This window comes from Grampus griseus, assembly GCF_964374135.1.
Source record: "Grampus griseus genome assembly, chromosome: 17".
Classification (NCBI taxonomy): Eukaryota; Metazoa; Chordata; class Mammalia; order Artiodactyla; family Delphinidae; genus Grampus; species Grampus griseus.
The window spans coordinates 18,915,548-18,931,761 of NC_139011.1; the positions used below are offsets into that span (position 1 = coordinate 18,915,548).

General features: G+C 37.3%; 1 protein-coding gene across 3 annotated transcripts in view; it reads left to right on the forward strand.

Moving 5' to 3' along the window:
* TAF2 (TATA-box binding protein associated factor 2) overlaps window positions 1-5,531 on the forward strand; it is an 81,811-nt gene extending 76,280 nt beyond the window's left edge. For all 3 annotated transcript variants that reach the window (XM_082675057.1, XM_082675059.1, XM_082675058.1), the window contains one exon: window positions 4,193-5,531. In XM_082675057.1, coding sequence (XP_082531183.1) covers window positions 4,193-4,455 — 263 coding nt within the window. In that variant the 3' untranslated portion in view covers window positions 4,456-5,531. The remainder of the gene's footprint in view (window positions 1-4,192) is intronic.
* The last annotated feature ends 10,683 nt before the right edge of the window (window positions 5,532-16,214 follow it).

Sequence of the window (16,214 nt, forward strand, 5' to 3'; positions counted from 1 at the left end):
AATTAGTTCTAGTCCATTACAGAATATTATCAATTATCAATTATCAGTTACAGAATATTATCAATATTCAGATTTTCCCAGCTTCGATTGGTGAGAACTCTTGACTCTTGAGTTCTTGAGAAGGCTTTAAACTTCCTTTCTATTATTATACCAGATGTTTCAGGCTCATCTTGTAAATATTCTAGCCAGACCTGGAATCAGCCATTTGTCCTAGGAGTCCTGGTTTCTAACACCTTTATCCTTGGATCTAGCTAATCCATTGTCTTCTTAATAGACTTCATACAAATCAAGAGAAATGCAAGAATTCTAATCAGTGTATCTTGAATGCAAAGTGTAAGATTGCTAGACAAGAGATTGAATTTACTTTTGAAGTGGCTATTAGTATTCCTTGGAAAAGAGTACACTCAGTTGTATACTTGGCAGTTGCCTCTACTGGGAAGTACAGTTTCTAGTATAATCATTGGCTTTTCTGCAATCCAAGTAGGTGTTTAGGATTAGATGATGAAACTTCTCTCAGTGCAGAAAAGGACCTCAGACTCCCAGTAGTGCAGACAGCCAATTGGAAAGCTGCAAAGTCTCTTGATGTAGACTGACTAAATAATGAGATAGGAGTTAAAGGAATTTGTTTATGAAGCTCTATTACTCCTTCTTGTCACTTGGCTATACTCTGTTAGGTAGGGACCTATATTCCCGTATTTATAGAATCGAGAATATATTTATATAGTTCATTTAAAATATAAATTAAAATTATATAGTGGCATATTTAACTTAACTATAAATCAGATATCTCTCAAATTTTTTCTTTTTCTGAAGAATATCTGGGCACCAATTATTGCAAAAGATAGAGTCCCCAAACTAGCTTATATATATAAGTTCGCTCTCTCTCTTTTTTTTTTTTTTTTTGCGGTACGCGGGCCTCTCACTGTCGTGGCCTCTCCCGTTGCAGAGCACAGACTCCGTACGCGCAGGCTCAGCGGCCATGGCTCACGGGCCCAGCCGCTCCGCGGCATGTTGGATCCTCCCGGACCGGGGCACGAACCCGTGTCCCCTGCATCGGCAGGCGGACTCTCAACCACTGCGCCACCAGCAAAGCCCCAAATTACATTTTTTATATTCATGATTTTTTGGTAAAGCTAACACTAACAGTAATGTAAAAAAAAGGGGGGGGGGCTTCTCTAGTGGCGCTGTGGTTGAGAGTCCGCCTGCCGATGCAGGGGACACGGGTTCGTGCCCCGGTCCGGGAGGATCCAACATGCCGCGGAGCGGCTGGGCCCGTGAGCCATGGCCGCTGAGCCTGCGCGTACGGAGTCTGTGCTCTGCAACGGGAGAGGCCACGACAGTGAGAGGCCCGCGTACCGCAAAAAAAAAAAAAAAAAAAAAATGTAATTTTGCGGTAGTAAAATGTGAATAATTCTTGCGAACAGGAACTGTAACACATTAGCTTGTTCTAAAATATTGGAACAGTGCCCGACACAAAGAAGGTACAGTAGTCCATACCAGTTTAATGAATGGTCTATAATAGTTTCTCTACTTTATTCCTCTCTCTTCAAAATCAGTGACCTTCAGAATGCATTTAGTTTGACTAAGTTCACCTGACATCCTATTTAAAAAGAAACACAACAGTTGCATAATTCTGTTACATTCATTCATTCATTTAGCAAGTTTTGGGGAGGTGGAGGTATGAGGATGCTAGATGCTGTGCAATACACTGGGATACAGAGATGATGCCCTATCCTCAAGGAGCTATGAGTCTAATGAAAGAGACCCCAAGATAAAAAGGTGTGCGACAGTGTGCACCATGCCATGTGCAGATGAGCAGAGTGGCTGCGGGCACAGACTCTGGAGTCCAGGCTCTTTGGTTTCGTAGCTCAGATTTGCCAGTACCACCTTGGGCAAGTCACTTAATTTCTCTGTGTCTTAATTTCCTCGTCTGTATTATGTTGTGGGAACTAATTTTTTTGGGCAGTTTGGGGAAAACTTCCCTCAAAAATGACATTTAAGCTGTTTTAAATTAATAAGAACCTAAAATGTTTTTTTCTTTTCCTTTCTCCTCCTTTAGGTTACAGTTTAAACATAACTTCCTTGGAGAAGTTTGTCTTTGATTCCCACTGCCCCACTAATTTAAGTCTCCTGTTGTGCTCCTGTTTCACTCTGTGTTTTGTCTTTTTATTAATCGGGAGTACTTATTCAATTTCGTTCTTCTTTGCTACTTTGTAAGCTCCAGGAGAACTGAGATCTGTCCAGTTTATCCCTGTTTTTCCAGTTCCCATGTAGTTCCTGATATTTGTAAATGAATGTGCAAGTCAGAAAAGAAATAAGGGAAGGGCGTTCCAAGCATAGGAATAGCATTTACAAATACACAGAATTACGAAAGGGCTAGTCTGGAATATATAGAAAGGAATAGTGGAAGATAAGATAAATTCAAGAGAGATTGTAAACTGTCCTTAAAATTAGTGGTGAAAGTGATTTTTAGAAAACTTCTATGGTGATGCTTGTTTTGGTAAAAACATGGCTTGGGGCCGGATTGGATAAAAATCAGCACTGAGAATTTACGTTTTAAAAAGGAAAAGAAACTACTGCATTAAAGTCCATTTTAGTGAAAAGCTTGGTTTTTTGACTACTCTGAATAAAAAATATATTTTTTTTCAGAAATTGCTGCACTGAAGTCTAAGGATTTTGTTCTGCCAGTAGAACTACCTGAGTTTTTAAACAAGTAATCATGATAGCTTTGTTTTTAGGAAGATAACTATGCACTAGGGCCTCTGAACTTCAACACTGTTGACATTTTTGGCCATGAGAATTCTTTGCTCTAGGAGGCTGTCCTGTGTTTTGAATGTTTGGCAGCATCCCTAGCCTCTACGCACAGTCAGGCTAACACTTCCTCCCCCCATCCCACCCTAATCGTGACAACAAAAACGTCTCCAGACATTGTCAAACAACCCCTGGGGAGAAAAGTTGCCCCTGTTTGAGAACCGCTGCTGTGAAGCTATGTAAAGTGTGGATTCAAGTGTAAGACACTTCAGGCAAAGAAACCAGTTCATAGGAGACTAGTACTGTGATCCAAATGAGATGAGGTGGTCTGAATTAGTACAGTTGTAGGCCGGATAGAGAGGCAGATTAAAGAGATTCTTGTAAGTAAGAATAAACAAGATTTGGTAAGCAACTAGATCTGGAAGGGAGGGCACCTGAGATGATTAAGTTTTTTTCTTACTTGGCTGCATGTAAAGCAGTGTCATTAACCTAGAGTAATAGAGAGAGAGAATTCTCTGGGTATGGCCCAAGAATTGTAGGGTATGGAGGAAGCAAGAAATTCCCGTACACTAGAGTCTGAGAACTACTCACTATTATAGATTCCTAGGCTGATAGAACATTGGAAATGGAAAGAACCTTCAAAGACATTTGATCCATTTCTAGGTGAGATAAAATACATGCTGAAGTTTTTGGTTTGACATTGCATCTAAGTTATATTTATACTATACTGTAGTCTACTAAGTGTGCAGTAGTGTTGTGTCTAAAAAAATGTACATACCTCAGTTTAAAAATGCTAACTATCATCTGAACCTTCAGCAAGTCATAATCTTTTTGCTGGTGGAAGTATTTTGAAATATTGCAAAAATTACCAAAATGTGACAGAGTGACTAGAGGTGAGCAAATGCTGGTGGAAAAATGGTTCCAATAGATTTGCTCGAGGCAGGGTTGCCACAAACCTTCATTTGTAAAAAGCGCAGTATCTGCAAAGTGCAATGAAATGAACTATGCCTGTAGTGCTAATCTCCCCCCCACCCGAATACCATAGAGCAGAACTGTGGTTAAGGAGCTATGTTTTCATTGACCAATGTCAGTCTTAATCTCTAACACACACATCTAGTCATTGTCATTTCATAGTACTTTAAAATATTGAATATTAATTTTTAGAAGATGGTTGGATAACACACTGGTATATATCATAATCTGTATAGACTACAAGGAATTGAAATACTCACTTCCTGGTCACAGTGCTGAAAACTTACCTGTGTGTAACTAATTGGATGTCTTACTTGGATACTTCTCCCATTCCTGATTTTTTTCATGGAAGTGATATAAACGCTTGGGAATCCATTGTCTTTTCTGTACTGTCACCAACTCCCTCTTACTTTCATTTCACTTTCCTTGTTATTAACAGGAATTCATTTGGGTGTTTTTAATCTTGAAGGTAAAGAACAATCACCTTTGGAGATGAGTATGCATCCAGTTGCAGCAGCTCCACTCTCAGTATTTACTAAAGAATCTACGTCCTCCAAACACAGCGACCACCATCACCACCATCACCATGAGCACAAGAAAAAGAAGAAGAAGCACAAACATAAGCATAAGCACAAGCATAAGCATGATAGCAAAGAAAAGGACAAGGAGCCTTTCACTTTTTCCAGCCCCGCCAGTGGCAGGTCTATTCGTTCTCCTTCTCTTTCAGACTGAGAAGGGGACAAAGGAGACCTTTTCCTCAGTGTTCAGAAGAATATATGTAACTAAAGCTTTGTCAGCTATAAAGAATGATAAAAGGAAAAAAAAATAATTGCCTCCCATAGAGATTCAAGTTCTAAACATTTGATTTACATTATTTATACAATTGAAATCTAATTAGGAAAATGTGTTTTATAGTTCTGAATAAACCATTTCATCCTGTTTCCTCCTTAAAATACACACACACACACACACACACAGAGCAAACCCTTTCATAAGGCCCTTATATCCACTGGCAGTCCCCATTCACATCATGATCTCCATGTGTACTGCCAAAGTCAATTATGTTTTAAAGCCTTTGATGGATGTTATGGGGCAAAGTTATGTTTTAAACAGAAGCTACAGCCAAATCTGTGGTAAAACCACTATTTCCAGTGAAATATTGTATAACACCATTTGGAACTACTGAAAGACAGAGGCTTTTCTATAGGAATCTTCTCTATTACATATTTTTTTGCGTGTTAACCATAGAAACTAAGCATCAGAATTCATAAGCAAGAATACATGATGTTTTCTTTTGCTCTAAAATACTGGAATTTTCAGAAGCAGCTTTAAAAAGAAATTTGAATCACTTTTTTGATAGCACATTTGGTGATTATGATGTTGGAATTTAACAGAACTATCAAATCCACAGTTCTCAAATCAAGATGTTTAAATTTTAAGTTCCTTTTTTCACTAAGTATGAGTGAATACATTCATGTGTAGAATATGTTTGCCAAATGTGGACAATTTAAATGCCCAATACATATTCTAAAATTATTTCTCTAAGTATGGTACCTTAAAAAGGTGTTTATATACTGTTTATTAACTTGGACACAGACAGTTTGGCTCTCATGTGAGTATACCAGAAGCATTTAAAAACATACGAAATGTTTTGCTTTCATACTTCAATAGTTTGTATGTTTGTGTGTTTTTATTTTTATTTCTAAATTTACCATGTGCTTTATTGTTTGTTTGTTTTAAAATGTTATTCATACCTGTTCTATTTTTATCATTTCCCTTATCATTAGAAAGTTGGACAAAATACTTCTTCCCAGAATAGATGTTTCAAAGGGATCCAGTAAAGTTGGACTTTTGAATATACTTGTTTAATAAATAACTTTTTAAATTGATCATTCTGCCTTTGTATTTTCTTATATCTTTTGTTGCCTTTCTCTTTGTGTGTGTATGTAATACACCTGTTCACAAAGTTTGAGGAGAGCTTTGTGGATAAGCAGGATTTGAGCTGGCCCTGTTAGGAAGAGTGATTTCAGTAGGCAGATGGGGTAAAGTTCTCTCAGCAGAAGAAACAGTATTTTCAAAAGTATGGAGGAAAGCAAGGACATAGTCAGGAATTGTAAAGCAGTGCAGGTGGCCGAGAGTGTAAGTGCAAAGGGTGTGTGATCAGACGTTGAAGAGCCTAAATGGCAGTTGTTTAAATATTCCCATTAACTGAGTGTTGGCCAACTGAAATTATTTCTGGAAAAAGGAATATTTTTTATTACAGTGTTTAGTGATACCATCTATAGAATTCTCAACTTTGAAAATAGTAAGGATAAATTTCAAAATAATTATGTATTGTCTGAAGACAGTGACGAATAATAGCTACCTACATAATTTAAGCACCTCTTGTATATCAAGCATTGTACTAGGAACTGTATGGTATGCATGGTATTTCTAAATTGGATATTTATATTGGATGTTTCTTACGAGGAACATTTTTTTATGGGGAGCTTTCAGTTATTTAAGTTGCTGCATAGAAGTAAACAACGAAAAATATTCATATTTTTGTAGATAACTACACATAAGTAATACAAGCTCTAGTGTTAGTTTTCTCAGTCTCCTCCCCCAGAGGTAGTCACTGTTGCCAGTATTACATGTTTAGATCTAGTCTATACATATATCTATACAGTGTATGCATTTTTTTAACAAATGATACTTGCAGAAATTTTTTATTTTTGTATAGTTTTATGTAGTTTTTTTAATAGTCATTTCTGACTACCACATTTTGTGTCATACCAACAAAGGTTTTTCTTATTCCATGATTGTAAAATAATTCTGCCATTTTTTTTCTATTGGTTTTAAAGTTTTATGTTTCAGATTTATATCCTTTATCTAACTAGAATCCATCTGGAATTTATTTTGATAGAAGGTAGGAGGTAAGGATCCAACGTTTTTTTTTCCTTCCAAGATGCTACCTAATGTGTTTAAAACTCCATCTTTTCTCTCTTGACTGCAAGTGTTCTATACTAAATTCCCTTATATATTTGGGTTCATTTCTGGACTTTGTTGTCGGTTTCATGGATCTGCCTACTCATCTGCCAGCACCACACTGTTTAGATTATTTTAGCACTGTGGTATGTTTTGATATGGTAGAGCTAGTTTCTCCTCGTTACTTTTCTCTTACAGAACTTTTTGACTATTCTTGTGGGTTATATTCTTTTTCTGGCACACTTATTCATATACAGTAGAACTTATTCTTTGTGATGTACATTTCTCTGGATTTTGGCAAATTCTTGAACTTGTGTATCCAACCAGCACAGTCCATCACTCCAAAACTCCCTCATGTTGCTCTTTTGTAGTCAACTCCCCCAACACCCAACCCCTGGCTTCCACTAATTGATTTTCCACTCCTGTTATTTTGCCATTTTTTGTGGATTTATCTTTCTATATTAATATTAGAATCAATCTTTCTAGCCTTTCCCTGAAATTGTATCTGTAGGTTGATATTGGCTGTGTGTTAAGTCAGGAGTTAACTTAGAATTAATATCTTGGTGTTGATTATTCTTATTAGGGATGTCAGTATAACTATTAATATAATATTTCTTTTTAGTTTTATAAAGTAGCTTATTTTTTTTCATTTAGTATTCTATAAATGATGTCGTTTCATTATAAGGTTATATAGTCCTTTATGCTAATTTTGTGCTTTTGTTACTGTATTCATCAATTCCAGAGAAACGTAATATATATTTGTTAAAAAGTATTGACTCAGATGATTATGGAGGCTGAGAAGTTCTACAATCTGTTACCTGCAAGCTAGAGACCCAGGAAAGCTAGTGGTGTAGTCCAAAGGCCTGAGAGCAACAGAGTCCGCAGTGTAGAGTCCAGTCCAGTCTGAAGGCCTAAGAACCAAGACTGCGAGGGCAGAGGAAGATCAGCGTCCCAGCCTTCATACAGTCAGGCAGAGAGGGGATTTAACCTTCCTCCACCTTTTTGTTCTGTTCAGGCCCTCAGCGATTGGACGATTGCTCACCCACGTCGGGAAGGGCCTTCTGCTTTACTTAGTCCAGCAATTCAAATGCTAATCTCTTCCTGAAACACCCTCCAGACACAACCAGAAATGATGTTTAACCAGCTATTCCCACATCTCTTGACCTAGTCAAGTTGACATGTAAAATTAACCATCACAGCCACGTTACTAAATTCTCAATATTTTAAATGCGTTTCTTGGGTTTTACTTGAAAATAATCACATCTATAAATGATGGGTAATTTTTATTTATTTATTTATTTTTTACGGTACACGGGCCTCTCACTGTTGTGGCCTCTCCCGTTGCAGAGCACAGGCTCCGGATGCACAGGCTCAGCGGCCATGGCTCACGGGCCCAGCCACTCCGCGGCATGTGGGATCTTCCCGGACCAGGGCACGAACCCGTGTCCCCTGCCTCGGCAGGCGGACTCTCAACAACTGCGCCACCAGGGAAGCCGAAATGATGGGTAATTTTATTACCTCTTTTCTAAGGTTTGTGCATTTCATTTTCCGATTTCTTCTTTTGTCTGACTTCTTTTTCTTGCTAAGTTTGCCTGAGAGCTGCAGGGATGGGCATCTTTCCTCAACATCTTCACTCTGCATTTGATAGCCCTTCCTCATGTGTTGTGGGTTTGCATTTCTAATTTCTTAGAAGTCGAAGTTTACAATTTTTGTTTCATGTTCTTATTTCTTTTGGATGATTCTTAAGGAGGAAATGGAAAAGCTACTTTACTACACAAGCCTTGTAAACTCCTTAAAAAGACATTTTGATAAAAATTATTGAAATCCTTGTCTGGTAAATAGCTGGAAAGCTTCTTAGTTTTCCCATCCTCTTCTCCTGACTCATTTCTTCTGTTTCCAACTTACTGTAAATAAATGCAACTCTTCATGTCAAATGTGCTCCAGCTCAAGCCCCAAGCGCTTGAGGACTGGACTGGACTTACTGACTCACTTCTAAAGAATAGAGTATGGAAAGGGGACAATAGTAGCTTTACAGCAAAGAAAGGTGTTAGGACACTGCCTTAACCAAGTGATCATGGTAAACATCACCAGTGATAAGTCATGTCCACATCATGTTCTGATGTGATGAGAAGGGTACCTCTATAGATATACTTCTCTGTGGGTATAAAAGCCCACAATCCTAGTCTACCCAGTCTAATCGTGAGGGAAAAAAATCAGACAAACCCAAACTGAGGGACACACAACAAAATACCTGATTATTATTCCTCAGAACGATTGGAGTTCTGAAAAACAATTATGTGAGAGACTGTCACAGATCAGAGAAGACTAAGGAGGTATGACAAGAGTATAATGGGTTTTCCTGGATTGGATCCTGCAACAGAAAAAGGACATTAGTGAAAAAGCTAGTGAAATCTAAATACATTCTGGAGTTTTGTTAATGTACCAATGATGATTTCTTAGCTTTGACCAATGTTTGGTGGTAACGTAGAATGCTAACAATAGGGGTAACCGGATGAAAGATAGATAGGAATACTTGCTAAGAGGGAAAATTTACTAATGCAGTTGTAATCCTTCTAAGCTATGAGTGTATTTTGATCATTTCTGTAACCTTATTTACTTCATGAAGAGATATAAAAATTCATTTTCCTCACCTCATGATTTTAGAAGAAAATGTATGTACTTAATGGAGGAATATTTGAAGAGAGGTCAAAGGATAAAGACCCGAAGGTTGAAAATTGTGAAACTTAGGAGGAGAAATATTAAAAAAATAATTTTTTCTAAAGAAGAGAAGAAAAGGCTGAGGAGCTTTAAAAAAAAAAAAGAATTTTAAAGTTTCCAATTAAGATGCTGTAAGAAAATGAGGACTTTCTGATTCTGAGTCTCAGTTCCAAGAATTCTTGTAGTAAAGAAACATGTTTAACACAACATTTTCCCAAACTTACTGGACTGTGGACCTTTTTCATGTTAGAATTTTGGAAAATTCTATTCCATAGGTATGATTTCAGTGTTACCCTGATATTTATACTGTGTTGACTATTTTATCACCAAAATAGGGATTTCTCAACCAACTATTCTAGAAAATTTATTGTCATTGAATAATCAGGCTTTACTTAAAAATATCCTTACTGTTTAATAAAACAAAACCTAATTATTGAGATCCTTCTTTGTTTATCACACTGGTGGAGTACTGTGACTTTTAAAGTTTCTTGGCAAACAGTGGTCTATATTTTTTATTTTTTATTAAAAAAAATTTTTATTGAAGTATAGTTGATTTACAATATTGTATAAATTTCAGGTGTACACAGCACAGCAATTCAGTTATACATATATATAAGTATATATTTTTTCAGATTCTTTTCCCTTCAGGTTGTTACAAAATATTGAGTATAGGTCCCTGTGCTCTATAGTAGGTCCTTGTTGGTTACCTATTTTATACATAGTAGTGTGTATATGTTAAGCCCAGCCTTCTAATTTATTTCCCACCCCCCTTTCCTCTTTGGTAACCATAAGTTTGTTTTCTGTGTCTGTGAGTCTCTTTCTGGAAATAAGTTCATTTGTGTCTTTTTTTTTTTTACATTCCACATAACGATATGATATTTGTCTTTCTCTGTCTGGCTCACTTCACTTAGTATGATAATCTCTAGGTCCATCCATGTTGCTGCAAATGGCATTATTTCATTCTTATTTTTTTAATTTTTTAACTTAATAATTATCTATGTCACTTAAGCACAATAATTGAATGACTATACACACCACATTTATTTATTTTTTTGCTAAAATAAATGTATTTCCTCTGGTTTAGCCCAGTGATCTCCAAATATTTTTGTTATTCACTCCATTAGTTTAAAAAGAAATTAAGTGCATATATCAGATGTACGTACATTTGTTTATAAGTATGTAGTAATACATAACAGTTCAGTCTGGGTGGTGGTTTTTTTCTTTAATCCATGCTGACAAGCTTTGTCTTTTCAACAGTGTATTCATATCATTCACATTTAAAGTAATTATATAGTTTATAGCTGTATTAATATCTACCATATTCATTATAAAAAGTATAGAAGAGGGGCTTCCCTGGTGGCGCAGTGGTTGAGAGTCCGCCTGCCGATGCAGGGGACAAGGGTTCGTTCCCCGGTGCAGGAGGATCCCACATGCCACGGAGCGGCTGGGCTCGTGAGCCATGGCCGCTGAGCCTGCGCGTCCGGAGCCTGTGCTCCAGAACGGGAGAGGCCACAACAGTGAGAGGCCCCCGTACCGTTAAAAAAAAAAAATATATACAAGAAAGCATCAGATAAAGATGAAATAAATTTTTTGTATATGTCCTGCAATTTGTGATAGCCTTGTACTAACTACTTAATATCTCAAAGCCCAGTATAAACTTTGTTCAAGTTTCATTAGTAACATGTATTTGTCCCTCCATCTTTCAAATTAATAATTTATTTTTTTCTTCTCTGATTTGATTAGGAGATAATAAAAAAACTTTCTATGTACTATGCACTAGTTTAAGTACTTTTTATGCATTAACTAATTTAATCTTAACAACAACCATATGAGATAGGCGTTGTGATTATGATAAAGAAATTGAGGCGTAGAAACGTTAAGCCAAAAGTCACACCTTGTGAGGGAAAGCATTTGGACTCAAACCTAAGAGTTGTTATCTCTTACACTAGCACTGTCCATGTAGTAGCCACTAGCCACATGTGGCTATTTAAATTTAAATTATATTTGAAAAATAAAAATGTAGTTCCTCAGTTGCACTAGCTGCATTTCAACTGTTCAATAACCATATGTTAGTGACTACCATGTTGGACAGCGCCCATCAAGAGCATTTCCATCATCGCAGTAAGTTGTATTGGACAGCACTGACTTACACGATCGGTCACCATGTTTTTATCTTGCAGCGTGGCTTTGGAAGAGCTCATGCTATGAAACAAGCATGGGCGTAGCTCTTTTTCAGTTGTTTGTCTGTGCTTATATGATTGGTATTGTCTTCAATCCAGTGTGTTTTTTTTTTTTATAGGAATCTTTGCAAGACAGTTGTCTACTTTGTTGTGTTTGGTTTAGTTAAACCTAGAGGATATAACCCATAAGTCCATTTAACTGGGCACATATAAACTGCAATATGTCAAAATACAGGAACGAGCAAGGATACCACTGTCCCCAACCCCTTGCTGTTGTGAAATACCTCACATATTGTCTGACACAGGATTCAAGTGAGAATCTCAATGTCATTTGTATGTAGATAGATCCATATAAGCAGATGTTCTAAACAGTCTTCTTAGATCTCTTGCATGCTCCTTGTAGTACATAGGCACCCTACTTGTAAGGTCCCTACTGTAGATCTTTGACCTTACACTTTTGACCTGTTTATCCTTCTTCAGTGCCTCGCTTTTTAAATCATTGTTCCTCTGGCCTGTGCTTTGCAAAAGAATAAGCAAACCTTAGGGCTTGAGACCAGCAGGATTTGCTCAGCAGGGGAACTGAAATCTTAACAGGACACAGATGTTTACTATGTGGGATACAGGGCCAGAAGGAGACAATAAATAAAAGGATAAAAATAAGAGTTCTTCAAAGTTCCTTTCTTTGATTCTTTTAAGAAAAATTGTGGTTGCTTCTTTGGCAAGATAAAAATCCTTTCTTCTTAACATTTCTTGCAAACACATTTTCTTCTTTTAGCACCACTCTTTTTTTTTTTTTGGTGGATAATTTTTTTTGAACTTCTTTTTAATTGAAGTATAGTTAATGTACAATATTTTATGTTACAGGTGTACAATATAGTGATTCACAATTTTTAAAGGTTATACTCCATTTATAGTTATTATAGAATATTGGCTATTTTCCCTGTGTTGTACAATATATCCTTGTAACTTTTATACATAATAGTTTGTACCTCTTAATCCCCTACCTCTATGTTGCCTCTCCCCTCTTCCCTCTATCTGCTGATAATGACCAATTTGTTCTCTATGTCTGAGTCTTGTTTCTTTCTTTGTATTAAACTTAGTGTCACATTTTCTGTTTATTTACCACTTCACTAGAAATTCCTCCATGCAATCATAAAAAAATATGACATTTTAATTGAATTTATTTCACAATTGATAGGGCCTGATATTTGTTTTTTTAATGTGTATGAGACAATAAAATTGGAATTAATGTAATTCCTTTGCCAATACTTTTTTTTTTTTGGCTGTGTTGGGTCTTCGTTGCTGCCCGCAGGCTTTCTCTAGTTGCGACGAGCGGGGGTACTCTTTGTTGCGGTGCGCGGGCTTCTCATTGCAGTGGCTTCTCTTGTTGCGGCACACGGGCTCTAGGTGTGCGGCTTCAGTAGTTGCAGCATGCGGGCTCAGTAGTTGAGCTTTGCTAATACTTGTCAAACAGTTGTCTGTGTAGTGTTTTAAAGTGAAAGGTGACATGAAACTAGTAGACTTCATTATCTCTTGAGAATACACTGTGCTTCTCAATGGGAGCACGATTAGGCAGCTGGGGTATTTTGTGAAGGACTGTCCCACGTGTTACTGGACATTTAACACTCTGGTCCCAGCCCGATAACAGGCCCAGTCATTGCAACAGTCAGAACTTTCTTACCTATCTTCAAATGCCTCCCCTGGAGTGGGTGCTGCTCGGGTTGTGGACTGTCTGGCTATCAGTATTTTCTCCAGACTCTCATTACTGTCTCTCAGCTTAAGGGAGAGAATATTACGACAAATCTCTAGTTAAAATTGAATAAAAATTTCCATTCATAAAAAACAAAACAAAACAAAGCCTTATAATTTCTAACAATAGCTCTTACTCATTAAGCATCTACCATGAGCCTGGCACTGTGCTACATACCTTATGTGCATCTTCTTGTTTCATACTCATTGTAACATGTGACATGAGCGGCAGTATTCTCATTTTACAGATGGATGAGGAAACAATTATTAAATGCATAATATGTGATTAAAATTTATCATCCAATATTTGTTAAGTACATTCTACGTACTAAGCACTGAGATAAATTCATGAACAAGATAGACACATTTTGCCCTCAATGAACTTGCCCTGAGTTTACACAGCTCAATAAGAAGCATGAAGATTTTAACCCAGATCTGTCATTTCTAAAACTGTCTCCTATTTCTACCACTACCTCTACCCCAATTGTCTTCCTGAAGAAGAATTTAGTCAGCCAGAGTCATTGTAACTGATGAACTGTAAATCTATGTAGGTGACAAACAGCACTCGGCAGTAAGCTTTCCGTTCTTTCTCCTCCTTAGGGTTGCTGGGGTCCATGTGAACAGCCCTCTTGAGGGTAGTGCAGTGTACAGCCTGCACGGCTGTAAATGAGCAAGAGACATCTCTGCCTGGGATACTTTCCCCTTTCCTATACAATGCTTTCCTGACTAAGGAAGTTGTACCTTGTATTGAGACTCCACTAAAATACCTCCTCTGACCCATAGGTTTTTCATGTTCTAATCAACCAACCTGCCTCTCTCCCTCCCTTCCATCCGTCCTTCCTTCCTTCCTTTCACTCATGCATACGAGTATTTTTGAATGCCCACTACACTGTGATCATAGTGTCCTATCCTCAAAGGTCACACCTCTCAGAACTAGTCTTTCCACTCCCACCTTTCTCATCGTGTGTATAACTCATATAGTGCTGCATAGTTTATTAGGTACTAGTGTGCCCTTCAGTACTTTACTATGATGGCATTTGTTTGGAACATTGATTAGAGTAACACTGATGGGCATTCACTTACGTGACTTTCTTATTTTGATTGGCATGATAGCTGCAAGTTTGTATGCCAGTGTATAGGCTGATGTGCAGGGTTTGGTACAAAGGAGAATTGCATAAAATATATTATTTCATTTTCTTACTTTCAAACATTGAGGAGTAGGCTCTAGAGGGCTTTGTTTTTTCAGCTAGTTGCCTATATCAGATGTTCTATGTAACATGCACATATTAGTTATTATGCATATAGTAGAGACAGAGGAAAGGACTCGGCAAACGGGATGGGTCAGAAAGGTTAAAAAAATTTTTTAATTTCTCAAGATAAACTTTTACCCCTAAAACATGTTCCTTGGCTATGTGAAGTCCTTCCCATTTGATTATGAGTCACTGAGGGTAGAGGTCATGTCACTATCCTGTTTATGATGCTTATTCTCCCTTAACCATCTAGTATCACTGCAAGTCACTGTTGGAACTTCACATGGGCTCAGATTGTATTGAATTGACTATGAGAGCAGAAGGTGATTTCATCACCTTCTGAATAATATTGAGAGATCATGGTTCTGGAAAACAGGAAACCTGGATTCTATGTCCCAACTGGAATATCTAGTGTTGTGCCCTCAAATATATCACCCAACCTCACTGGGGCCAGTTTTCTTGAAAAATGAGAAGACTGGATAAGATTGGCTCAAAGTTTCCAAAATCCTGTGATTATTCTGTTACCACTCTAGAGTAAATGCGTAGGGAAATTTACACATTGGGTAAGAAATCTAGGTTGTAGAGTCCTTATTTCCATTTTTAAATATAGGTAGCCTTGATGGGTTTTATTTGAACTTTCTAAAAAGGACTTATATTTCCACTTCAGACTGTCTGCAAATGCTAGGAGCATATGCCTAAGACATTTTGTAGTTAGATATGTGAACATGAAAGTTTTCAAATGACTGTAAACTATTTTTTCTTGTCTTTTTGGAGAGACTCATCTTTTTCCCAAGACCGGCTCCCAATGATGCTCATCAGCTGCTATGATTCGTTTTTAGAACTTTTACAGACTCCACAGTCATCAAACCCACACCAGGTCAGTAGGTGTCATTGAATGCCTGCTGAGTGAGAGATTCCATGGAGAATATAAAGCCCCTGCCTTCAAGGTGGCTAGGTTCTAGTAGTAGAGTTAAAATCAATACATAAGTAGCAGTAATAGGAACTTGAACCTGGAGTCTAAGCTTCAACTATTGAGATATAGATAGACCTTCCTCGATTTGTTATGGGCTATATCCCAATAAACCCATCATGAAGTTGAAAATATTGTAGATAGAAAATGAATGTAACCTACTAAAACATCATAGCCCAGCCAACCTTAAACATGCTCAGAACACTTACATTAGCCTACCGTTGGGCAAAATCATCTTAACACAAGCCTATTTTATAATAAAGTATTGAATAGCTCATATAATTTATTAAATACTGAACTGAAAGTGAAAAACAGAATGTTTGGGTCCAGAATGGTTGTAAATGTATGGGTTCTTTACCCTCGTGGTCACATGGCTGAGCTGGGGCTCCCTACTCCTGCCCAGTATCACAAGAGTATCATACTGCATATCACTAGCCCGAGAAAAGGTCAAAATTCAAAAATCGAAGTACGATTTCTACTGACCACATATGACTTGTGCACGATAATAAAGTCAAAAAATCATAGAGTGAACCATTGAAAGTTGGGGACCTTCAGTACTTTAAGGCAGGCCATGAAGGGAGTAGGGGAAACCTTGCCAAGTTTTCTTCTCCAATTACAGATATGCTCTAAAAATTCCTGGTGAAGATTTTTAATTGC